Source organism: Macaca fascicularis, chromosome 2, assembly GCF_037993035.2.
Source record: "Macaca fascicularis isolate 582-1 chromosome 2, T2T-MFA8v1.1".
NCBI classification, from domain to species: Eukaryota; Metazoa; Chordata; class Mammalia; order Primates; family Cercopithecidae; genus Macaca; species Macaca fascicularis.
This window is the reverse complement of record NC_088376.1, coordinates 111,822,245-111,847,746: the sequence shown is the minus strand read 5'-3', so window position 1 is coordinate 111,847,746 and position 25,502 is coordinate 111,822,245. Positions and strand designations below refer to the sequence as shown.

At 47.7% G+C, this 25,502-nt stretch overlaps 1 protein-coding gene across 5 annotated transcripts in view; it reads left to right on the top strand.

The window, feature by feature from the left end:
• Nucleotides 1-19,103, top strand: part of SLC25A20 (solute carrier family 25 member 20) — a 42,729-nt gene extending 23,626 nt beyond the window's left edge. For 3 of the 5 annotated variants that reach the window (XM_074032175.1, XM_074032177.1, XM_045386277.1), the window contains 5 exons: nt 13,358-13,475; nt 16,413-16,485; nt 16,833-16,942; nt 17,403-17,527; nt 18,256-19,103. In XM_074032175.1, the coding sequence (XP_073888276.1) occupies nt 13,358-13,475; nt 16,413-16,485; nt 16,833-16,942; nt 17,403-17,527; nt 18,256-18,318 (489 nt within the window). In that variant the 3' untranslated portion in view covers nt 18,319-19,103. The remainder of the gene's footprint in view (nt 1-13,357; nt 13,476-16,412; nt 16,486-16,832; nt 16,943-17,402; nt 17,528-18,255) is intronic. The other 2 variants (XR_012431135.1, XR_006696101.1) reach the window with 1 other exon arrangement.
• The last annotated feature ends 6,399 nt before the right edge of the window (nt 19,104-25,502 follow it).

Here is a 25,502-nt window from a genome sequence, read left to right as displayed (position 1 = left end):
AAAATACAAAAATTAGCCGGGTATGGTGGTGCATGCCTGTAATCCCAGCTACTCGGGAGGCTGAGGCACGAGAATTGCTTGAACCCAGGAGGCAGAGGTTGCAGTGAGCCAGGATCGTGCCACTGTACCGCAGCCTTGGTGACAAAGCGAAAAAATAAACAAAAAATAAAAATAAATAATAAATAAATAGGCCAAGCGTGGTGGCTCACGCCTGTAATCCCAGCACTTTGGGAGGCCGAGGAGGGTAGATCACGAGGTCAGGAGTTCAAGACCAGCCTGGCCAAGATGGTAAAACCCCCGTCTCTACGAAAAATACAAAAATTAGCCGGCCATGGTAGCAGACGTCTGTAATCCCAGCTACTTGGGAGGCTGAGGCAGAGAATTGCTTGAATCTGGAAGGCAGAGATTGCAGTGAGCTGAGATCATGCCACTGTATTCCAGCCTGAGCAACAGAGCGAGACTCTGTCTCAAAAATAAATAAATAATAAATAAATAAACTCAGTATAATTTTTTTTTTTTTCTCTCTGAGATGGAGTCTCATTCTGTTGCCCAGGCTGGAGTACAGTGGCACAGTCTCGGTTCACTGCAACCTCCGCTTCCTGGTTTCAAGCGATCCTCCTGCCTCAGCTTCCCGAGTAACTGAGATTACAGACACGCACCACCAAGCCCGGCTAATTTTTGTATTTTTAGTAGAGATGGGGGTTGGGGTGGGTGCGGGTCTCACCATGTTGGCCAGCCTGGTCTTGAACTCCTGACCTTAGGTGATCCTCCTGCCTCTGCCTCCCAAAGTGCTGAGATTATAGGCATGAGCCACCATGCCCAGCCCTCAGCATAATTTTCTAGAGATTCATTCGGATTATCACATATATGAATAATGCATTCATTTTTATTGCTGAATAGTAGTCATAGTATAGATTATCATAATTTAACTGTTCTTCCACCTAACATCATCTGTGTTGTTTCTAGTTTGAGGTTTTTAGGAATAAAGATGCTATAAACATTTGTATACAGAGGTTTTTGTCAGAAAGTAAGTCTTCATTTCTCCATTTCTCTGGGATAAATGCCTAGGAATGCAATTGTTGAGTTTTCTTGTAGTTGTATCTCTAGTTTGGTTTTTTTTTGTTTGTTTGTTTGTTTTTGTTTTTTTTTTTGGACAAGGTCTCACTCTGTTGCCTAGACTGGAGTGCAGTGGTGTGATCATAGCACAATATAACCTTGATCTCCTGGGCCTAAGTGATCCTCCCGCCTCAACCTCCCAAGTAGCTGGGACTACAGGTGTGTTCCTCCATGCCGAGTTAATTTTTTATTTTTATTTATTTATTTAGAGATGGGGTCTTGCTTTGTTGCCCAGGCTAGAGTGCAATGGCACGATCTCAGCTCACCACGACCTCCTCCTCCGGGGTTCAAGCGATTCTTTTGCCTCAGCCTCGAAGGTAACTGGGATTACAGGCATGCGCCATCATGCCTGGTTAATTTTTATATTTTTAGTAGAGACAAGGTTTCGCCATGTTGGCCAGGCTGGTCCTGAACGCCTGACCTAACGTGATTGACTTGCTTCGGCGTCCTGAAGTGCTAGGATTATGGGAATGAGCCACCACGCTCGCCCTAAGTCTAAGAATTCTTTTTTTTTTTTTTTTTTTGAGACGGAGTCTCACTGTGTCTCCCAGGCTGGAGTGCAGTGGCGTGATCTCGGCTCACTGCAAGCTCCGCCTCCCGGGTTCACGCCATTCTCCCGCCTCAGCCTCCCAAGTAGCTGAGACTACAGGCGCCCGCCACCACGCCCGGCTAGTTTTTTGTATTTTTAGTAGAGACGGGGTTTCACCATGTTAGCCAGGATAGTCTCGATCTCCTGACCTCGTGATCCACCCGCCTCGGCCTCCCAAAGTGCTGGGATTACAGGCTTGAGCCACCGCGCCCGGCCAAGAATTCTTTACTTAAACCTAGATCCTGAAGATTTTCTTGTATATTTTTTCTACAAGTTTTATTTTATTTTATTTTATTTTCGAGACATTATCTCACTCTGTCACCCAGGGTGGAGTGCAGTGGTGCGAACTCTCCTCACTGCAGCCTCTGCCTCTTGGGTTCATGTGATTCTCCTGCATCAGCCACCCAAGTAGCTGGGATTACAGGCACACACCACCGTGCCCAGCTCATTTTTGTATTTGCAGTAGAGACGGGGTTTCTCCATATTGGCCAGGCAGGTCTTTTTTTTTTTTTGAGATGGAATCTTGCTCTGTCGCCAGGCTGGAGTGCAGTGGTGTGATCTCAGCTCACTGCAACCTCCGACTCCCTGGTTCAAGTGATTCTCCTGCCTCAGCCTCCTGAGTAGCTGGGATTACAGACATGCACAACCACGCCCAGCTAATTTTTGTATATTTAGTAGAGATGGGGTTTCACCATGTTGGCCAGGATAGTCTCGATCTCCTGACCTTGTGATCCACCCTCCTTGGCCTCCCAAAGTGCTGGGATTACAGGCATAAGCCACTGTGCCCAGCCGCCAGGCCAGTCTTGGACTCCTGGCCTCAAGCGATCCACCTACCTTGGCCTCCCAAAGTGCTAGGACTACAGGCATGAGCCACCACGCCTGGTATATTTTATTTTTTTCAGATGGAGTCTTGCTCTGTTGCCCAGGCTGGCGGGCAGTGGCGTTATCTTGGCCCATTGCAACCCCTGCCTCCCAGATTCAAGTGATTCTCCTGCCTCAACCTCCCCAGTAGCTGGGATTACAGGCACACACCACCACACCCAGCTAGCTTTTGTATTTTTAGTAGAGACAGAGTTTCACCATGTTGGCCAGGCTGGTCTCCAACTCCTGTCAGGTAATCTGCCCATCTTGGACTCCCAAAGTGCTGAGATTACAGACGTGACCCACTACATCCGGGCCTTCTACAGGTTTTATTTATCATTTTATGTTTTACATTCAAGCCTGTGACCTCATTTGAGTCAATTTGTTTTTGTTTTTGAGACAAGGTGTTACTCTATTGCCCAGGTTGAAGTGCGGTGGTAAAATCATGGCTCTCTGCAGCCTCAGCATCCTGCGCTCAAACAGTCCTTCTGCCTCCTGAGTAGCTGGGATTACAGGCATGTGCCACCAAAAACAGCTAATTAAACACCTTTTTTTTTTTTTTGTAAGGATGGGGTCTTGCCATGTTGTTCAGGCTAATCTCAAACTCCTGGGCTCAAGCATTCCTCCTGCCTTGGCTTCCCAAAGTGCTGGGATTACAGGTGTGAGCAACCATGCCTGGCCAATTTTTGTATAATATATGAGTAGTAGGACAGAGTTCTTTTTTTTTTTTTTCCTTTTACCTTTGACGTCCGCTTATATCATTTATTGAAAACACTGTCGGCCGGGCGCGGTGGCTCAAGCCTGTGATCCCAGCACTTTGGGAGGCCGAGACAGGCGGATCACGAGGTCAAGAGATCGAGACCATCCTGGCTAACACGGTGAAACCCCGTCTCTGCTAAAAAATACAAAAAAAAAACTAGCCGGGCGAGGTGGCGGGCGCCTGTAGTCCCAGCTGCTCGGGAGGCTGAGGCAGGAGAATGGCATAAACCCGGGAGGCGGAGCTTGCAGTGAGCTGAGATCCGGCCACTGCACTCTAGCCTGGGCGACAGAGCGAGACTCCATCTCAAAAAAAAAAAAACAAAAAACACTGTCTTCATTCCACTGAATTGTGTTTACATCTTTTAAAAAATCAACTGGGGGCTGGGCACGGTGGCTCACACCTGTAATCCTAGTGCTTTGGGAGGCCAAAATGGGTGGATCACTTGAGGTCAGGAATTTGAGATTAGCCTGGCCAACATGATAAAACCCTGGCTCCACTAAAAATACAAAATTAGCCAGGCATGGTGGCATGCACCTGTAATCCCAGTTACTTGGGAGGCTGAGGCAGGAGAATTGCTTGAACCTGAGAGGTGGAGGTTGCAGTCAGCCAAGATTGTGCCACTGCACTCCAGCCTAGCCTGGGCGACAGAGCAATACTGTCTCAAAAAAAAAAAACAAAAAAAATCATTGGGCAGGCCAGGCACAGTGGTTCACACCTATAATCCCAGCACTTTGAGAGGCCAAGGTGGTGGATTGCTTGAGCCCATGAGGCTGAGACCAGCTTGTGCGGCATAGGAAAACCCCATCTCTTAAAAAAAAAAATTAGCTGGGCATGGTGGTATGCACCTGTAGTCCCAGCTACTTGGGGGTGGTGAGGTATGAAGATCAACCCGGGAAGTTAAGGCTGCAATGAGCCAGGATTGCGCCACTACACTAAACCCTAGGTGAAGGAATGAGACCCCATCTCAAAAAAAAACAATCAATTGGGCATATTTGTATGATCTGTTTCTCTCTCTCTCTCTGTTTTTTTTTTTTTTTTTTTGAGATGGAGTTTCACTCTTTATTGCCCAGGCTGGAGTGCAATGGTGTGATCTCAGCGCACCTCAACCTCTGCCTCCTGGGTTCAAGCTATTCTGCCTCACTCTCCTGAGTAGCTAGGATTACAGGCACGCACCACCATGCCAGGCTAATTTTGTATTCTTAGTAGAAATGGGGTTTCTCCACATTGGTCAGCCTGGTCGTGAACTCCCGACCTCAGGTCATCCACCCACCTCAGCCTCCTAGAGTGCTGGGATTACAGGCATGAGTCACTGCGCCCGGCCTTGTTTCTCTATTCTACTCCATTTATCTATATGTCTGTCTCTTCACCAACACCACATAGTCTTGATAACTATAGCCATGTATAATAAACTTTGAAATTCAACAGACTTATTCCTCTCACTTGATTCTCTTTTTTTTTTTAAATTGTTCTGACCTCCTAGAACAATTTTCTATTCCCTTGCTTTTCCACATAAATTGTAGGATAATTTAGAAAATTTAGAAAAATCTTCCTGATATTTTGATAGGAATTATGTTAAATGTATAGATCAATTTGGGCAGAATTGACACCTTTATTATTTTGAATCCTCCAATCCAGGAAGAATGGTATGTCTTTCCATTTATTTAAAAATCTGATTTCTGGCCAGGCATAGTGGCTCACACCTATAATCCCAGCATTTTGAGAAGCTGAGGCAGGTGGATCACATGAGGCCAGCAGTTTGAGACCAGCCTGGCCAATATGGCAAAATCCTGTGTCTAATAAAAATACAAAAATTAGCCATGCATGGTGGTGCAGGTCTGTAATCCCAGCTACTCTGGTGGCTGAGGCATGAGAATCACTTGAACCCGGGAGGTGGAGGTTGCAGTGAGCCGAGATCACGCCGCTGCACTCCAGCCTGGGTGACAGAGTGAGACCCTATCTGGAAAAAAAAAAAAAAGAAATCTGATTTCTGGCCACACTTGGTGGCTTGTCATCCTAGCACTTTGGGAGGCCAAGGCAGGTGGATCGCTTGAGCTCAGGTGTTTGAGACCAGCCTGGGCAATATAGTGAAACCCCATCTCTTAAAAAAAAAAAAACATTAGCTGGGCGTGGTATTGCGTTCTGTAGTCCCAGCTACGTGGTGAGCTAGGGCAGGAAGATAGCTTGAACCCAGGAGATGACAAAGTTGAGATACTGTTTCAAAAGAAAAAAAAAAAAAAAAGGAAAAGAAAAAGACATCTGATTTCTTTCATCAGCATTGTGTAGTTAGTTTTCAGCACATAAACCTTGTACAGGTTTTCTTACATTTACACCTAAGTGTTTCTTTTTCTGTTTGCCTTGTAAAATGGTGTTGTAAATGATACTATAATTTTATTTGGTTGTCCACATGTTCATTGCTTGTTTGGGAAACACGATTGAGTTTTGTATAATCTTGTATCCTACAACTTTCTGAACTTCCTTATTAGTTCTGTGATTTTTTTTTTTAAGATTCCTTGGGATTTCCTACATAGACAACCATGTCATTTGGAAGTAGGGACAGTTTTATTTAAGAAATTTTTTTTTTTTTTTGAGACAGGGTGTCACTCTGTTGCCTAGGTGTGTGATCTTGGCTCACTCACTGCAACCTCCACCTCCTGGGTTCAAGCGATTCTCCTGCCTCATCCTCCCAAATAGCTGGGACTATAGGTTCATGCCATCACCACTGGCTAATTTTTGTATTTTTTGGTAGAGATTGGGCTTCGCCATGTTGGCCAGGCTGGTTTCAAATTCCTGACCTCAAGTGATCCATCTGCCTTGGCCTCCCAAAGTGCTGGGGTTATAGGCGAGAGTCACCATGCCGAGCCTGTTTCTTCTTTTTTGAGGCAATACCTAGGCTGAAGTGCAGAGGCATGATCACAGCTAACTGTAGCTTGATCTCCCAGGCTCAGGCGATCCTCTCACCTAGCCCCTGGGTAGCTGGGACTATAGACACGTATCACCACGCCTGGCTAATTTTTTAGTTTTTTTTGTAGAGATAGGCTCTTGCTTTGTTACCCAGGCTGGTCTCAAACTCCTGGGGTCAAGCAATCTGCCCACCTTGACCTCCTCAAGTGCTGGAATTACAGGTATGAGCCACTGTGCCTGGCTTCTTTTCTTCTTTCTCTTTTTTCTTTTTTTTTTCTTGAGACGGTGTCTCGCTCTGTCGCCCAGGCTGGAGTGTAGTGGCCAGATCTCAGCTCACTGCAAGCTCTGCCTCCCGGGTTTACACCATTCTGCTGCCTCAGCCTCCAGAGTAGCTGGGACTACAGGCGCACGCCACCTCGCCCAGCTAGTTTTTTTGCATTTTTTAGTAGAGACGGGGTTTCACCGTGTTAGCCAGGATGGTCTCGATCTTCTGACCTCGTGATCCGCCCATCTCGGCCTCCCAAAGTGCTGGGATTACAGGCTTGAGCCACCGCGCCTGGCCTCTTTCTCTTTTTTCTAGAGACAGAGTCTCACCCTGCTTGTTTGCTGCTCTCCTGCATGGCTGGAGTATAGTGGTCTGATAATGGCTCACTGCATCCTCAAACTCTTGGGTTCAAGTGATCTTCCTGCCTCAGCCTCCTATTAGCTGGGACTACAGGTGTCACCCGGCCTGGCTAACAAAAAGAGCGACCCTGCCCGGCCGCCCTGCTTGTTTCTATCAAGGATGACCTGTGCTTCTGCTTGATCCCAGGCCTCTTTGTGCACTGGATCCCATCCCCTCTTGCCCAGACACAGACATTGTTTTTTTTTTTTTCCCCTCAGCCACTGACATCAGTTTCTGCTCTCCACTCGATCATTCTCGTCAGGAATAAAGGCATAAACATGCTTGCATTTTTCATCTTAAAAATACAAACTTTGGGCCGGGTGCGGTGGCTCACTCCTGTAATCCCAGCACTTTGGGAGGCCGAAGCTGGCGGATCATGAGGTCAGGAGATCGAGACCATCCTGGCTAACATGGTGAAACCCCATCTCTACTAAAAATACAAAAACAAAATTAGCTGGGCGTGGTGGTGGGTGCCTTTAGTCCCAGCTACTTGGGAGGCTGAGGCGGGAGAATGACGTGAACCTAGGAGGCGGAGCTTGCAGTGAGCTGAGATCGTGCCACTGCACTCCAGCCTGAGCAACAGAGCAAGATTCTATCTCAAAAAAAAAAAAAAAAAAAAGAAAAAACCAAACTTCAGGTGCGGTGGCTCATGCCTATAATTCCAGCACTTTGGGAGGCCAAGGTGGGTGGATCACCTGAGGTTGGGAGTTCAAGACCAGCCTGACCAACATGGAGAAACCCCATCTCTACTAAAAATACAAAAAAGGCCGGGCGCGGTGGCTCAAGCCTGTAATCCCAGCACTTTGGGAGGCCGAGACGGGCGGATCACGAGGTCAGGAGATCGAGACCATCCTGGCTAATACGGTGAAACCCCGTCTCTACTAAAAAATACAAAAAACTAGCCGGGCGAAGTGGCGGGTGCCTGTAGTCCCAGCTACTCGGGAGGCTGAGGCAGGAGAATGGCGTGAACCCGAGAGGAGGAGCTTGCAGTGAGCTGAGATCCGGCCACTGCACTCCAGCCTGGGTGACAGAGCAAGACTCCGTCTCAAAAAAAAAAAAAAAAAAAACCAAAAAAAAAAGGCCAGGCGCGGTGGCTCACGCCTGTAATCCCAGCACTTTGGGAGGCCGAGACGGGCGGATCACGAGGTCAGGAGATCGAGACCATCCTGGCTAACACGGTGAAACCCCGTCTCTACTAAAAAGAAGTACAAAAAACTAGCCGGGCGAGGTGGCGGTGCCTGTAGTCCCAGCTACTCGGGAGGCTGAGGCGGGAGAATGGCGTAAACCCGGGAGGCGGAGCTTGCAGTGAGCTGAGATCCGGCCACTGCACTCCAGCCTGGGCGACAGAGCGAGACTCCGTCTCAAAAAAAAAAAAATAAATAAATAAATAAAAATACAAAAAAAAAAAGTTATGCCGTAACCTCAGTGACTTGGAGGCTGAGGCAGGAGAATCGCTGGAATCCAGGAGGCAGAGGTTGTGGTGAGCCTAGATCTCACCACTACACTCCAGCCTGGGCAACAGGGGCGAAACTCCATCTCAAAAAAAAAAAAAAAAAAAAAACAACTTTGGGCGTGGTGTCTCACGCCTATAATTTCAGCACTTTTGGAAGCTGAGGTGTATGGATCACCTGAGCCCAGGAGTTTGAGACCAGCCTGGGCAACATGGCAAAACCCCATCTCTACAAAATAATAGAAAAATTAGCCAGATGTGGGCGAGGCACGGTGGCTCACAACTGTAATCCCAGCACTTTGGGTGGCCAAGGCGGGTGAATCATCTGAGGTCAGGAGTTCAAGACCAGCCTGGCCAAAATGATGATACCCCATCTCTACTAAAAATACAAGAAATTAGCCAGGCGTGGCGGCAGGCGCCTATAATCCCAGCTACTCAGGAGTCTGAGACAGGAGAATTGCTTGAACCTGGGAGGCAGAGGTTGCAGTGAGTCGAGATCATGCCATTGCATTCCAGTCTGGGCAACAAGAGTGAAAAAGAAAAAAAATAGGTGTAGTGGCATGCATCTGTAGTCTTAGCTACTTAGGAGTCTGAGGTGGGAGGATCGTTTGAGCACAGGCAGTTGAGGCTACAGTGAGCAGAAATCATGCCACTGTACTCTAGCCTGAGCAGCAGAGTAGGACCTTGTCTCAAACAAACTTCTCTCTAGTCTTTTCCACACCAATTTCTATGCTTCATGACTTTGCTCCCTCTTACACGAAAACTCTTTGAAAAAGTTGTTTCTGTTTTGTTTTGTTTTGTTTTTTTTTTGAGATGGAGTCTTGCTCTCTCACCCAGGCTGGAATGTAGTGGCATGATCTCGGCTCACTGCAACCTCTGCTTCCCAGGTTCCAGCGATTCTCCTGCCTCAGCCTCCCGAGTAGCTGGGAATACAGGTGCGCACCACAACACCCTGCTAATTTTTGTACTTTTAGTAGGGATGGGGTTTCGCCTTGTTGGTCAGGCTGGTCTTGAACTCTTGACCTCAGGTGATCCACCCACCTTGGCCTCCCAAAGTGCTGGGATTACAGGTGTGAGCTGCCACACTGGCCTGTTTCTTGTTTTTTTTTTCTACCTGCCATTTCCAGTTCCTCTTCTCTAATTGTTAAACCTGCTCCAATCTGGCTTTTGCCTCACAACTGCAAATAAATGGTTTTATGAAGGTCACTAGTGACTTTTTTTTTTTTTTTCCTTTTTTTGAAACAGATTCTCGCTCTGTTACCAGGCTGGAGTGCAGTGGCGCCATCTCAGCTAACTACAACCTCCAACTCCCTGGTTCAAGCAATTTTCCTGCCTCAGCCTCCTGAGTAGCTGGGATTATAGGCATGCACCACCATGCTTGGTTAATTTTTTTTTTTAATTTTTAGTAGAGATGGGGTTTCACCGTGTTGGCCAGGATGGTCTCCATCTCCTGACCTTGTGATCCACCCGCCTCGGCCTCCCAAAGTGCTCTGGAATTACAGGCGTGAGCCACTGTGCCCAGCCGGTCACTGGTGACTTTTACACTGCAGTGGTTAGTTCTCTCTTTTCTTTTTTTTTTTTTTTTTTTTGAGACAGAGTCTTGCTTTGTCTCCCAGGCTGGAGTGCAGTGGCGCGATATCAGCTCACTGCAACCCAGGCCTCCGGGGTTTAAGTGATTCTTGTACCTCAGCCTCCCAAGTAGCTGGGACTACAGGCACACACCACCACACCCAGCTAATTTTGGGTGACTTTTTTTTTTTTTAGAAACAGGGTTTTACCGTGTTAACCAGCCTGGTCTGGAACTCTGGCCTCAAGTGATCTGCCCACCTCAACCTCCCAGAGTGCTGAGATTACAGGAGTAAGTCACTGCACCCAGCCTTGTCTCATGACTTTTAGACACCATTTTTATGCTGATGACTCAAATTTATATCTCTGGCTGGACGCCGTGTCTCATGCCTGTAATCCCATCACTTTGGGAGGCTGAGGGAGACGGATCACGAGGTCAAGAGATCGAGACCATCCTGGCCATCTCTACTAAAAATACAAAAATTAGCTAGGTGTGGTGGTGCGTGCCTGTAGTCCCAGCTACTTGGGAGGCTGAGGCAGGAGAATCACTTGAACCCAGGAGGCGGAAGTTGCAGTGAGCCGAGATCGTGCCACTGCACCCCAGCCTGGTGACAGAGCCAGATTCCGTCTCAAAAAAAAAAAAAAAAATTATGTCTCCAACTCAGACTTTTCCTGAACTCCAGACTAGTTTATCCAACATTTCTATGTGGATGCTAATAGGTGCCTCAAAGTCATCATGTACAAAACCGAACTCCTGGTCTTCCCTGTACCTCCTCTACTCTCAGCATTTTTCAGTTCAGTTGATGACAATAGTATCCTTGTAATTATTCAGACTTATAGCCCAGGAGTCCTCCTAAATTCCTCTTTTTCTCCCACAGTTTAGATTCCATCTGTTGAGCAATTACGCTGGTTTTCAACATTATACCAAATCCATCCCTTCACACCATCTCCATTGCGGCATACTGCTTCAGGCCACCTTCATCACTGTCCTGGATGACAGTGAGGGCCTCTTTACTTGTTTCCCTTCTTACAGTCTCTACATACATAACAATGATAGGATTCTGTAAATATGTTATTCCCATGCCCAATCCTCCATGGACCCCAAGGTCATTGTGAATTGGCTCCAGCATTCTCAGATCACATGACCTTCCTTCTGTTCCTCAGACATACCAGGTACATATGTCCAGATCCTTTGCAGAAGTTATACCAAAAACACCCATTGATACTCAATTGACATTATCTTAAATTTATTATTTTTAGAAAAATAGAAATCTTTCTGATTGAAAACTTTTCCCAACTAGAATTGGGACTCTTTTTATTAACCTCTTATTTTGTAATCCTCAGACATGTTAGAGTTTTATTTATACAAAGCCTATTGCTTAATTCACATATATTTTATTGCCTTTTTTTTTTTTTTTTTTTTTTTGAGACAGAGTCTTACTCTGTCAACTAGACTGGAGTGCAACGGTGCAATCTTGGCTCACTACAACCTCTGCCCCCCAGGTTCAAGTGATTCTCCTGCCTCAGCCTCCTGAGTAGCTGGGATTAAAGGTGCCTGTCACTATGCCCAGCTAACTTTTGTATTTTTGGTAGAGATGGGGATCTCACCATGTTGGCCAGGCTGGTCTCGGAACTCCTGGCCTCAGGTGATCTGCCTGCTTTGGCCTCCCAAACTTCTGGGATTACAGGCGTGAGCCACTGTGCCCGGCCTTTATTGCTATTTTGAATGGGATCCCTTTCCTTGATTGATTGACTGATTGATTGAGACAGAGTCTTGCTCTGTCTCCTAGGCTGGGGTGCAGTGGCATGATCTCAGCTCACTGCAACCTCCACGTCCTGGGTTCAAGTGATTCTCCTGCCTCAGCCTCCTGAGTAGCTGAGATTACAGGCGTGCGCCACCACGCTTGGCTAATTTTTGTATTTTTAGTGGAGACAGGGTTTCACCATGTTGGTCAGGCTAGTCTCAAACTCCTGACCTCGTGATCTGCCCGCCTCAGCCTCCTAAAGTGCTGGGATTACAGGTGTGAGCCACCGTGCCCAGTGTTTTCTATTATTTTTTAACTGGTTAATCCTGGTATGTAAAAAAACTATTTGGTTTATATATTTGTAAGTGTTTCTCCTTGGAACTGTTAAAGTTGAACTCCCTTTCCAGCTTTAATTATTGTTTGGTTGATGCTCTTGTGTGTTCTGACTCTTCTTGGCCCTGAACAAGCAGGATCCCCGTGTGGATCCTGCATGGAGCTGTCTTTCAGATTTTTCCTGGGATTACCCCTGCCTACCCCAGGTTCTTGGCTCTGAGGGACAGGGTAGGAGCCTCTCTTTGGCCCTCCTCTGGCTCTGCATAGGAGCCCTCTCTGTACAGGACCCCTGTCTGGGCACTTAGAGCTCTGAGTGAAATTTTCTGTTCACCTTTTCTTAACCAAGCCTCATGACCAGGTAGGCTTGGAATGCAGTTGGTCTTCAGGGGCTATTTATTGAAGGAATAAATGAATGACTAAAGTATTTGTTGCTTCCTTTTTAGACCTTCCAAATAGCTTTATTGTGTTTGACAGATTTCCTCAACTTATTATTTATTTATTTATTTATTTTTAAATTTTGAGACAGAGTCTCACTGTGTTACCCAGGCTGGAGTGCAGTGGTACAATATGTTTTCTTTTTCTTTTTTTTTTTTTTGAGGCGGAGTCTCACTCTCTTGCCCAGGCTGGAGTGCAGTGGCCGGATCTCAGCTCACTGCAAGCTCCGCCTCCCGGGTTTACGCCATTCTCCTGCCTCAGCTTCCCGAGTAGCTGGGACTACAGGCGCCCGCCACCTCGCCCGGCTAGTTTTTTGTATTTTTTAGTAGAGACGGGGTTTCATTGTGTTAGCCAGGATGGTCTTGATCTCCTGAGCTTGTGATCCACCCGTCTCGGCCTCCCAAAGTGCTGGGATTACAGGCTTGAGCCACCACGCCTGGCCAGTAAATATGTTTTCTAACTGCAACCTCTGCCTCCCAAGTTCAAGCAATTCTCCTGCCTCAGCCTCCTGAGCAGCTGGGACTACAGGCACCCACCACCATGCCCAGCTAATTTTTATATTTTTCGTAGAGACAGGGTTTCACCATGTTGGCCAGGCTGGTTTCAAACTCCTGAACTCAGGTGACCTGCCTGCCTCGGCCTCCCAGAGTGCTGGAATTATAGGCATGAGCCAGCACGCTCTACCTCCTCAACTTGTTTTTCAGATTTTCTGTGGTTTTATTTCTAGTCAATGTGAATATTTTCTGATCTTTTCACCTAGCCTTATTTCATAGTACCTGCCCCAAGATCACACATTCCAGATACTTCTCAATTTGACAGTGAAGTCTTTCATTGCTCTAACACATAATGGCCATACTTACTTTGTAGTCTTCTGTAACCTGCTGGGCCTGTGACTCTAATGTTGTTTCTGACTTAATGATCCTCTCCTCCCTCCCAGATTCAGGCTTCTTCAGGAGAAACCAAGTACACTGGTACCTTGGACTGTGCAAAGAAGCTGTACCAGGAGTTTGGGATCCGAGGCATCTACAAAGGGACTGTGCTTACCCTTATGCGAGGTAACCTTTGAGGCCTCCACTTGAGGTCACCTGGAGAGGTCACCTGAGGTGGGTCTGCCGCAGAGGGTCTTGCCTGAATTGCCAGATTAACCTCGGCACCATGCATGTCACATCTCTGAGAATACTGGCAGTAATGTCTCATCCTGGCCAGCATGGACATAGATTAGGATGAGGGGACCTTCCATCTTTCCCAAGTGTTTGCAGGGGTAGAAGTCATGGCATCACAGTTGGAAGGGAGTGGCAAGTAGATAGAAATCATTGCTGTGGGGAGGAGTGGGAAGAAAGAGTGACTTGGGGACAGTGGTCATCTCCCTGATTTTGAGAAGTATGTCCTGTTTTAGTGGCAGTAGGAAAGGCAGAGACAGTCTCACTCTTGTCCTGAGCTGGCAGCTTAGAGGAAGGCCAGATACACCAACTGTGCTTATAACTGTGGGCATGTCAGTTGCCCACATGGACCATCACCACTCAGAACCTTATTTATTTTTTAACATTTTTATTTTATTTTTTGACATGGAGTTTCACTCTTGTTGCCCAGGCTGGAGTGCAGTGGCACAATCTTGGCTTACTGCAACCTCTACCTCCCAGATTCAAGCAGTTCTCCTCCCTCAGCCTCCCAAGTAGCTGGGATTACAAGCACATGCCACCATGCCTGGCTAATTTTTTGTATTTTTAGTAGAGATGGGGTTTCACCATGTTGGCCAGGTTGGTCTCAAACTCCTGGACTCAGGTGATCTACCCGCCTCGGCCTCCCAAGGTGCTGGGATTACTGGTGTGAGCCACTGGACCTGGCCTTATTATTATTTTTTGAGACAGAGTCTTGCTCTGTCAACCAGGCTGGAGCGCAGTGGCACAATCTCAGCTCACTGCAGCCTCCACCTCCCGGGTTCAAGCGACTCTCCTGCCTCAGCCTCCTGAGTAGCTGGGGTTACAGGTGCGTGCCACCATGCCTGGCTAATGTTTGTACTTTTAGTAGAGATAGGGTTTCACTACATCGGCCAGGCTGGTCTCGAGCTCCTGACCTCAGATGATCCACCTGCCTTGGCCTCCCAAAGTGCTAGGATTATAAGCGTGAGCCACCAAGCCCAGCTGAGGGAACTTTAATGAAATTATATCATGTGTGTTTGTACTCACTTACACCAGTGCTTGGCCCAGAGCAGCATCTCATAGCTGCAAAGTGATTATTGCAAATAGGATGTGGCTGCTGAGGACCCTCTCAGGAATCCCTGAAGGGTCTAGTGCCAAGCTTGGCATTTCTGCATTCAAGAAATCTGTAGGGGCCGGGTGTGGTGGCTCATACTTGTAATCTCAGCACTTTGGGAGGCTGAGATGAGAGGATCACTAGAGCCCAGGAGTTCGAGACCAGCCTGGGTGAAATAGTGATACCTTGTCTCTATTAAAATAATAATAGCTGGGCGTGGTGGCTCATGCTTGTAATCCCAGCACTTTGGGAGATAGGCAGATCATGAGGTCAGGAGTTCAAGACCAGCCTGACCAATATGGTGAAACCCCGTCTCTACTAAAAATATAAAAATTAGCCAGGCGTGGTGGTGCATGCTGTAATCCAGCTACTCAGGAGGCAGAGGCAGGAGAATTGCTTGAACCTGGGAGGTGGAGGTTGCAGTGAGCCGAGATTGCGCCATTGCACTCCAGCCTGGGCGACAGAGCGAGACTCTGTCTCAAAAAAAAAAAAAAAAAAAAAAACCATAATAAATAAAATAATAATAATACTATTTTTAAAAGAAAAGAAAAGTCTGTGGGGATTTTTTTTTTCTTTTTCTTTTATTTTGAGACAGAGTCTTGCTCTGTTGCCCAGCCAGAAGTGCATAAGTGCAACCTTGGCTCAGTGCAGCCTCCACCTTATGAGTTCAAGTGATTCCTGTGCCTCAGCCTCCTGAGTAGCTGGGATTACAGGCATGTGCCACCAGGCCTGGCTAATTTTTGTACTTTTTGTATTATTATTATTATTTTTTGAGATGGAGTCTTGCTCTGTCACCAGGCTGGAGTGCAGTGGCTTGATCTCGGCTTACTGCAACCTCTACCTCCCGGGTTCAAGTGATTCTCCTGCCTCAGTCTCCTGAGTAGCTGGGATTACAGGCACATGCCACCATGCCTGGCTAATTTTTGGTAGATATGTAGTTTCACCATGTTGGTCAGGATGGTGTCAATCTCTTGACCTCGTGATCCGCCCACCTCTGCCTCTCAGAGTGCTGGGATTACAGATGTGAGCCACCACGCCCGGCCATTTTTGTATTTATTTATTTTTTTTGAGATGGAGTCTCACTCTGTCACCCAGGCTAGAGTGCAGTGGTGCAATCTCAGCTCACTGAAACCTCCATCTCCCGGGTTCAAGGGATTCTCTTGCCTCAGCTTCCTGAGTAGCTGGGATTACAGGTGCCCGCCACCACGCCTGGCTAGTTTTTGTATTTTTAGTAGAGATGGGGGTTTCACCATGTCGGTCAGCCTGGTCTCGAACTCCTGACCTCGTGATCCGCCCGCCTCGGCCTCCCAAAGTGCTGGGATTAAAGGCATGAGCCACTGTGCCCGGCCCATTTTTATATTTTTAGTAGAGACAAAGCTTTCGCCATATTGGCCAGACTGGTCTCAAATTCCTGGCCTCAGGTGATGTGCCCGCCTCAGCCTCCCAAAATGCTGGGATTACAGGCATGAGCTACCATGCCTGGCATTTTTTTTTCTTTTTAATGCTTTTTTAGTCTACATAAATTACTACTGTAGGCTAATGTTTAGAAAGCAAATAAATTGAACCAAATCACCCAATTAAAAAACAATTTTACTAATAATTCAGACCAGGTGTGGACCTCCTGGCCTCAAGCAATCCCCCTCCCTCAACCCCCTAAATTGCTGAGATTACAGGTGTGAGCCACCATGCCTGGCGGAGAGTTTATGTACTTTAATTCACCTCTTTCTTGCCACTAACAGATGTCCCAGCTAGTGGAATGTATTTCATGACATATGAATGGCTGAAAAACATCTTCACTCCAGAGGGAAAGAGGTGAGGAAAACAGAACTTGGAAGCTACTTTCCCCGGTCATGGGTGTGTTGCTCTCTCCTGTGTGTGAATCTGAAAGTAGTAGTTGTTGTTCCTGGCTCCATATCTGCTTTCCTCTTGTGGCTGCTGAGGTCCAGCTAGCTCTTACTCTGTGCCTCAGCCAGTGGAGCAAATATTTGAAACAGGTGCATGAAACCTCCTTCAAGGAGTACCAGCAGCACTGGCCTTATACCTCCTCCTTCCATCCAGTTTCTGCTTCTCTGTAACTGCCCTGTCTGCCACAGGCAGGATAGTCTGAATGCCACTCTCACAGCCTTTGTCTAACTGGGGCTGTTGTTGGTGTTATACAGGGTCAGTGAACTCAGTGTCCCTCGGATCTTGGTGGCTGGGGGCATTGCAGGGATCTTCAACTGGGCTGTGGCAATCCCCCCAGATGTGCTCAAGTCTCGATTCCAGACTGGTGAGTGGAAGGTAGTGGGGTGGACAGGGGCAGAGTGGGTCCCCAGCACTGGCTAATCCTGGGGTGCAAAGCTCATAGGGCCCTAGGGATACTCACTCTCCATGGCAGCACTCAGGATCTGCCTGACCAACATTCTCCCTCACAGTCATTTGCATTCTAGGAACCCTAGACTCATTTTCATGACAGCCTAAACACAAGGTAAGTATGATAAGAAGTCAAGTCTACTCTTCCTCCCCCACATGAACAGAAGGGCTGTTTCATTCTTCTTCCCTCTTTTCTACTCCCTTGGCACAAGTAATTCAGGCATTTGTGTATTTGTCCCAAGGTGAACTGTTTTCTATGGACTGGTCCCAGATGACCTGCAAGGTGTCCTTTCCCTGTGCTAGTCCTGACCCTTCAGGAAGACTTAACTACTAATTTCTCCTTCCTGAAGCCTTAAAAATTGGGTTCTGCCCCACAGCACCTCCTGGGAAATACCCTAATGGTTTCAGAGATGTGCTGAGGGAGCTGATCCGGGATGAAGGAGTCACATCCTTATACAAAGGGTTCAATGCAGTGATGATCCGAGCCTTCCCAGCCAATGCGGTGAGTAGCTGGCAGGGCTGTGCTTTCCCTTTGGGGCTCAGAGCAGGGTGCATGTGGTCTGATTTTGCTTGTTCCTGGGATAGGACTGGGGTCTCAGTTTTACCAAAGCCCTATCTTCAGCCAGAGCATTCCTTATTTGCTCCCTTCCCTGAAGCTATCAGGAGGACTTGCCTTTGGGGATCTCTGAGGTGAGGGGCTTTGATTTCCTGACCTGGCCATTAGAAGTGGGCAGTTGTGAGGCCAGGCATGGTGGCTAGTGCCTATAATCCCAGCACTTTGGGAGGCTGAGGCAGGTGGATCATCTGATGTCAGGAGTTTGAGACCAGCCTGGCCAACACAGGGAAACCCCATCTCTACTAAAAATACAAAAATTAACTGGGCGTGGTGGCAGGTGCCTGTAATCCCAGTTACTCAGGAGGCTGAGGAAGCAGAATTGCTTGAACACAGGAGGCAGAGATTGCAGTGAGCCGAGATCGTACCATTGCATTCCAACCTGGGTGACGAGCAAACTCTGTCTCAAAAAAAAAAAAAAGAAGTGGGCAGTTGTGGGATATAAATTTTCTTCTCCTCTTAGGAATGAGAGAGCAGAGTTTGCATCCTTGATGTGGAGTGGGTGTGGGGTTAGGGAGGGGCTGTGGTCCTGACAGGGCCAGCAAAGCATAGTCCTTTGAATAGTCTATGAATAGTTATTCCTGCTGGCTTTTTTCTTCCTCCCAACCCCTTCTCAGGCCTGTTTCCTTGGCTTTGAAGTTGCCATGAAGTTCCTTAATTGGGCCACCCCCAACTTGTGAGGCTGAAGGCTGCTCAAGGCTGCTGGATGCTGGAAGCTGTCGCTGAGGAGAAGGAATAGTGAGCAGAACTAAGCAGTCTTGGAGGGCAAGGGGAGGGGAATGGTGGGATCAGAGCCCTGTGCATGGACTTGGTGAGACCGTTACCTTAATGACATCCTGTACCTTGTATAACTTTGTGTCACTTTGAAACTTGAATTCGTTCTCGTCAATTTAAGGGATCTTAAAAGGATTTGGAAATGGAACAAGTAGCTTCTAGACCAGATACTACCTGTGGCAAGAATGCTGCCTACCAGTTGACTGCTGGTCCTACCACACCCAAAGTATTCCTCATTAAAGAGAGAATCTCAGGTTCTCACTGGAAGCACTGTGCAGATTTTCAACCAGATCACCAGGAGCTGAGATCTTCTTCAGTCCCTAGCCAGGAATACCCATTTGATTTCCAGGGTGCCATCTAATCCTGGGCTGTACATGTGGATCTGGACTTGAGGCCCACCTCTGTGTCCAAGTGGACTAGGCATATATGCCTAGGAGGAGGTAGACTGTTAATCGTTGGATTTTGATTTTTTTTTTTTTTTTTTAATGCATGCAAGTAATCAAAAGTAAAACTAGAGTAGCCTGATTTTCTGGGAGCAGGTGGAGAACTTTCCCTCCTACACAGTGAGGACAGTCCCAGTCTGCTGGGATAAGTGAAAAAGCTCAGGATGTAGGAAGGTCCTTTTTACATACTCTTTTCTCATGAGTGCTCCCTATTTTAACAAGAAACAATAAACATTGTTTCTAATTTCTGCATTGTGTTATATTTTCTTCTTTTGATTCTGGGACATTTCAGTAGGCAGCCTGTGGCCTTGGTGGAGGCTTCCAGGGATCCAGTATTCTTCCCTGGGAACCTTAGGCTGGGGGATCCAGCAGGAGGAGGTGGAAGAGGAGGAAGTTTTGGCTGGTTCTACCTTCTGACTGCCCTAGCCCCAGCTGCTCTAGAGGGAGGGTGTGTGGGGTGGTGTGACTTGACTGGTAATTGTTCACACAGGCCCTCCCAAGGCCCAGCCTGCAACCCATTCCTTCATTTATTCCCCTCTTCCCTGAGCCCCATGGGTGTCTGAGCTAACAGATGGAGAGTCAGTTGTTCTAAAAGGACAAAAGCAATCTCGGGTTTTCATGTGGGCTTTGAAGTTGCTGTGCTATCTGAGGTAGCTAGCTTAACTTTGCTAATCAGGCAGATGATGCTATCCAGGTGTGTCCAGAAAAGGTGAGGGAGTTGGAGAGTCATAAAGCTAGGCTATTACTTTCTGGTGGAGGGGAGAGCTTGCTGAAGCTACTGGAGCTGGGCTTTTCTGGGATTGTCCCATCTGGTGGTCACAGTTACAGTTCCACTGGCACTTCCTGTCTCACTGCAGCTGCATAGAGACTCTTGGACTTTGGCTTTAGAACCATTACTCTGTCTCTAGTTTTGAACGGTTAAAAAAAAAAAAAAAAGCTGGGCGTAGTGGATCATGCAACGCTTGTAATCCCAACACTTTGGGAAGCCAAGGAAGGAGGATCACTTGAGTCCAGGAGTTCAAGACCAGCCTGGGCAATATAGTAAGACTCTGTCTCTACACAAAATTTTTTAAAAATTAAAAAATTAGCCAGACATGGTGGTGTGTGCCTGTAGTCCCAGCTACTCTGGATGCTAAGGTAGGAGGATCGCTTGAGCCCAGGAAGTTGAGGCCACAGTGAGCCGAGTGTACATCACTGCACTCCAGCCTGGGCAACAGAGTAAGACCTGGTAAGAAGGGCAGGGACACACCCCTATCTGGGAGTTGGGGCTGTGATCAACCCAGCAGGAAGCTGAAGACTCGGGACTTTAAAGAAGGAGGCTTTATAGCTTGGAATATATTTCTAAATGACCAGATAGGACTTCTGGCCGAGTAGAAAATAACATTTTTGGCTGGGCACAGTGGCTCACGCCTATAATCCTAGTACTTTAGGAGACCGAGGAGGGTGGATCACTTGAGGTGAGGAGTTCAAGACCAGCGTGACCAGCATGGTGAAGCCCCATCTCTACTCAAAATACAAAAATTAGCCAGGCATGGTGGGGCATGCCTGTAGTGCCAGGTACTTGGGAGGCTGAGGCAGGAGAATCACTTGAACCCGGGAGGCAGAGGTTGCAGTGAGCCAAGACTGCCCTACTGCACTCCATCCTGGGTGTCAGAGTGAGATTCCATTTCAAAAAAAAAATTAATTTACTTTTTATTAATTAAATTTTTTAGAGACAGGGTCTCACTTTGTTGGCCAGGCTAGAGTGCAGTGGTGAGATCAGAGCTCACTGCTGGGCTCAAATGATCCTCACGCCTCTGCCTCCCAAGAAGGTGGAACTACAGGTTCCAATACACCTGTACAGTACACCTGTAGTGTACTGCTGTGCCTGGCTATTAAAAAAAATTTTGTAGAGATGAGGTCTCACTATGTTGCCCAGGCTGAACAGTTTTTTTTTTTTTTTTTTTGTGAGACGGAGTCTCGCTCTGTCGCCCGGGCTGGAGTGCAGTGGCTGGATCTCGGCTCACTGCAAGCTCTGCCTCCCGGGTTTATGCCATTCTCCTGCCTCAGCCTCCCGTGTAGCTGGGACTACAGGCGCCCGCCACCTCGCCCGGCTAGTTTTTTGTATTTTTTAGTAGAGACGGGGTTTCACCATGTTAGCCAGGATGGTCTTGATCTCCTGACCTCGTGATCCGCCCGTCTCGGCCTCCCAAAGTGCTGGGATTACAGGCTTGAGCCACCGCGCCCGACCCTGAACAGTTTTTAAAGATGAAAATTGTATATCCTCTGTCTGGCAAGGTTAATTAAATGTTAAGCCTGCTTCCTCTAACCCTGGAGGATGTCTTTAATATCTCATTGATTTGAAGATGGCCATATATGTGTCTCCTGAAGCTCTTCTTTTTAAATCTTATTTTATTAGAAAAAAAATTTTTGAGACAGGGTTCACTCTGTTACCTAGGCTGGAGTGCAGTGGCATGATCATGGCTCACTGCAGCCTTGACCTCCTGGGCCCAAGTAATTTTCCCACCTCAGCCTCCTGAGTAGCTGGGACCACAGGCATGTGTTACTATGCCCAGCTAATTTTTTAAATTTATTTTTTGTAGAGATGGAGTCTCCCTATGTTGCCCAGGCTGGTCTTGAACTCCTGGGCTCCCGTCTCAGCCTCCCAAAGTGCTAGGATTACAGGGATGCACCACTGTGCTCAGCCTGAAGCTCTTCTTGATATCACCCAGTACTGAGGCTGTTCTAAATTTGAATTTTTTTTTTTTTTTTTGAGATAGGGTCTCACTCTGTCACCCAGGCTGGAGTGCAGTGGCATGATCTCGGCTCATTGCAACCTCCATCTCCCTGGTTCAAAAGATTCTCCTACTTCACCCTGCCAAGTAGCTGGGTCTACAGGAACCTGCCACCACACCCAGCTAATTTTTGTATTTTTAGTAGAGATGGGGTTTCCTCATGTTGGCCAGGCTGGTCTCGAACTCCTGACTTCAAGTGATCCGCCTCAGCCTCCCAAAGTGCTAGCATTACAGGTGTGAGCCACTGCGCCGACTGAGACTATTCAAAAACCTCAGCTTTTGCCTAGAAACCCCAGTAAATGTATTTGCATTTCAGCCAAATGCCAGCCATTCCCATGGCTTAGGATCACTTTTACAGTCTGTGCCTCTGGATAATTTGCCCTTGGAAACATTTTCCATTTTAAAATGGAGTATTTTGGTTCTTTGATGTTAGTGATGGTAGATTATTTTACTCCTTTGGGTGTTCAATAGATGTTAAGTCAAATAGGGAAGTCCCTGGAGGCATATTTGTGAAGGGAGCAGAGCAGATGTTGAGTAACTCCCTCCTGGCTGGTGCTTCCTTTTTATGATGCACTTTGAAATGCCACCTGTTCCTGATATATCTCTTCTCTTCCTGACAGGGTAAGGAGCGGGGGAAAATTGGGGCCCTCCCTAGCAATTTGTCTTTCACAGACAGTCACAACTGGGAGCCAGACAGTGATTTTTTTAAACAACCAACTGGTGATAAAAGCCTCACCCAGGCACCAAGAGGCATATAACTGGGCCAAAGGTGAGGGAGGGAGCACAGGTTGTTGCAACAGTAATTGTTAAAAGCACAGTAGCACCATTTCAGCTATAAAGTCATACTATCGGCCGGGCGCGGTGGCTCAAGCCTGTAATCCCAGCACTTTGGGAGGCCGAGACGGGTGGATCACGAGGTCAGGAGATCGAGACCATCCTGGCTAACACAATGAAACCCCGTCTCCACTAAAAATACAAAAAAATTAGCCGGGCGTGGTGGCAGCGCCTGTAGTCCCAGCAACTCGGGAGGCTGAGGCAGGAGAATGGCGGGAACCCGGGAGGCGGAGCTTGCAGTGAGCCGAGATCGCGCCACTGCACTCCAGCCTGGGCGACAGAGCGAGACTCCGCCTCAAAAAAAAAAAAAAAAAAAAAGTCATACTATCTCTACCCCACAGTTGTTTCCCTACAGCCTTTTTTTTTTTTTTTTTTTTTTTTTTTTTTTTTTGAGACAGAGTGTCGCTGTGTCACCCAGGCTGGAGGCAGTGGCACGATCTCAGCTCACTGCAACCTCTGCCTCTCAGGTTCAAGCGATTCTCCTGCCTCAGCCTCCCGAGTAGCTGGGACTACAGGTGCCCGCGACCACGTCTGGCTAATTTTTGTATTTTTAGTAGAAACGGGGTTTCACCGTGTTAGCCAGGATGGTTTTGATTTCCTGACCTCGTGATCTGCCCACCTCAGCCTCCCAAAGTGCTGGGATTACAGGCATGAGCCACTGTGTCTGGCCACCTTATGGTCTTTTGAGGCTGGAACCCCCTACATCTTTTCTAACCTCCTTATAAATTTATTCTCTTATTTCTTTATTCCCTTGTAACTCAATGTTTAATGGGTAGGGAATTTTTTTTTTTTTTTATTTTTTAGATGGAGTCTCCCTCTTTTGCCCAGGCCGGAGTGCAGTGGCACGATCTTGGCTCACTGCAAACTCTGCCTCCCGGGTTCAAGTGATTCTCCTGCCTCAGCCTCCTGAGTAGCTGGGATTACAGGTGCACACCACCACGCCTAGCTAATTTTTGTATTTTTAGTAGAGACAGGGTTTCGCCATTTTGGCCAGGCTGGTCCTGAACTGACCTCAAGTGACCCACCCACTTCAGCCTCTCAAAGTGTTGGGATTACAGGTGTGAGCCACTATACCTGGCCTTAATTTTTGTATTTTTTGGTAGAGATGGGGTTTTACCATGTTGGCCAAGCTGGTCTCCTGACCTCAGGTGATTTGCCTGCCTTGTCCTCCCGAAGTGCTGTGATTACAGGCATGAGCCACTGCACTCAGCCTCTGGGTAGGGATTTTGACTCCCACTTTCAGATGTGGAAGCCAAGGCTCAGACAGGGTAAACTGATCTGCAAAGGTCATTGGCAAACTGATAATAAAGTGGGGATTGTCTGGGTCTCGAGAAGAAAGACTTGTGATGCTATCAGAGGCTGTCCTGAGGCTGCTTGATCCAGGCTCCAGCAGACCTGTCTGTACCACCTAGTCCAAGCTTAGGTACCTGGCCTGTGAGTCAGATCAGGGGTGGCACAGAGTCCTGACAGGCACTGGGAAAGCCCCAGGGCCAGGTGTCCCTGAGGGGTCCCTTTTCTGCTTTCTCTGCTCTGGTAAGCATGCAGACCTGTGATTTTCTAGCCAGTTTCGCTGTGCTTTCTAGGTTCTGTCCTTGCCCTGAGGTGTCTCAGATGCAGACCCTGGCTCTACTGCAGAAACTGACGCTTTCTCAGGACATAGTGTCTCAGGCATGAGGATGGCTCACAGGTACACAAATGTGGCCTGGGAACTAACTGCTCCCTGGAGCATGGGCACTTAAGACAGATCAGATTTCCTGTACAAAAGGCAGTGGCCTCACTGGAGGAGCCACAGTAGAGGCTGAAAGACAGCTTGGGTGAGGGCAGAGAAAACATAGCTCACTTCCTCAATCTCTTTTGCCAACTAGCGGCTCATGAACACTTCTAAGGCAACATAGAAACTGTTGCTGGTAGGAACTGAGCTGGGAGTACCAAATCCGGGAGGGCCTGGCAGGTAGAGGTGGTCAGGTGACCAGCAGATCCCAGGAAATGGGTGGGGGACTGGAATGGCTTAGAAAAGTAGTCCCTTGATCAAGTAAGAGGGAGGTTTTCCTGCTGGACCTGAGTCCCACAAGTATGCAGAGGGCATAAGGTATTTAAGCTGGAGGATCTGAGCCAAGAGCAGGCCTTCGGAGGAGTTCAGGGAAGTTTAGGCCCCTCCCTTCATCTTGGAGAGACAGAGAGAAATGTTTGAATAATAAACCTGTTAAGAGCACACAAAATTCATTGTTTCATTGGAAACAGCAATGGTACCCGACCCATTTTCGTTTTCACCAAGACCTGTTGTTTTTGGGCTAAACAACATGTGTCCCACCTGTGCTGCTCTGCATCCATAGTTGTAAACAACTCTGCGAATTGGCCCCATTGTGTCCATATCTATGCCTGTGGTTGGTGATAAGGCAGTTTGTGCAAGATATTGACTGCCTGCTGAATTGTGAGTAGGATTAGATTTGAGTGTAGCATCCTCAGGGTTCTGGGGCCCCCTCCTGTGTACTTCTCTTGCTTCTAAGGGTCTCTGCTGTTGGCCTTTTCCACCGTCACTTGCTCTTGGCAGCTGTATCTCAGTTACTGGCTGCCTCTGGGTTTAGTTGCCATGGTAGCCTCCAGTGGTGCAGCTGGACAGGCTTGAATGCAGGCAGGATAAATGCAGGATAAGGGTAGAAGATGCGGGGTTCAGGCTCCTGGTGTTCCCTCCTGTTATAGCACCCTTTTCTTTACCTAGCTTAGCTGGGCATTCATGAAGGCCCTGGGGGCTCTACTTGTTACTGAAGGGTTGGCCAGAGGTGAGAGAGATGGACCCCTGCTCTGGGACCAAGTACTGGGGGAGAGTGCCAGGTTGAAACTGGAGGCTGGCTGTCCATCCTTGCTCTGAGACTAGTCTATGGAGACCCATGAGGAGCAGCTATAGATGGCTATATGGCAGACACACCTGTGTATGGTAGCTGCACCTGACAGCAATAACTTAAGCATACTCTGAGAATGACCCTGTATGGCAGATGCACCTGAATGTGTTGGGCGTTCCAAGCGAGGACAAGCCGGAGA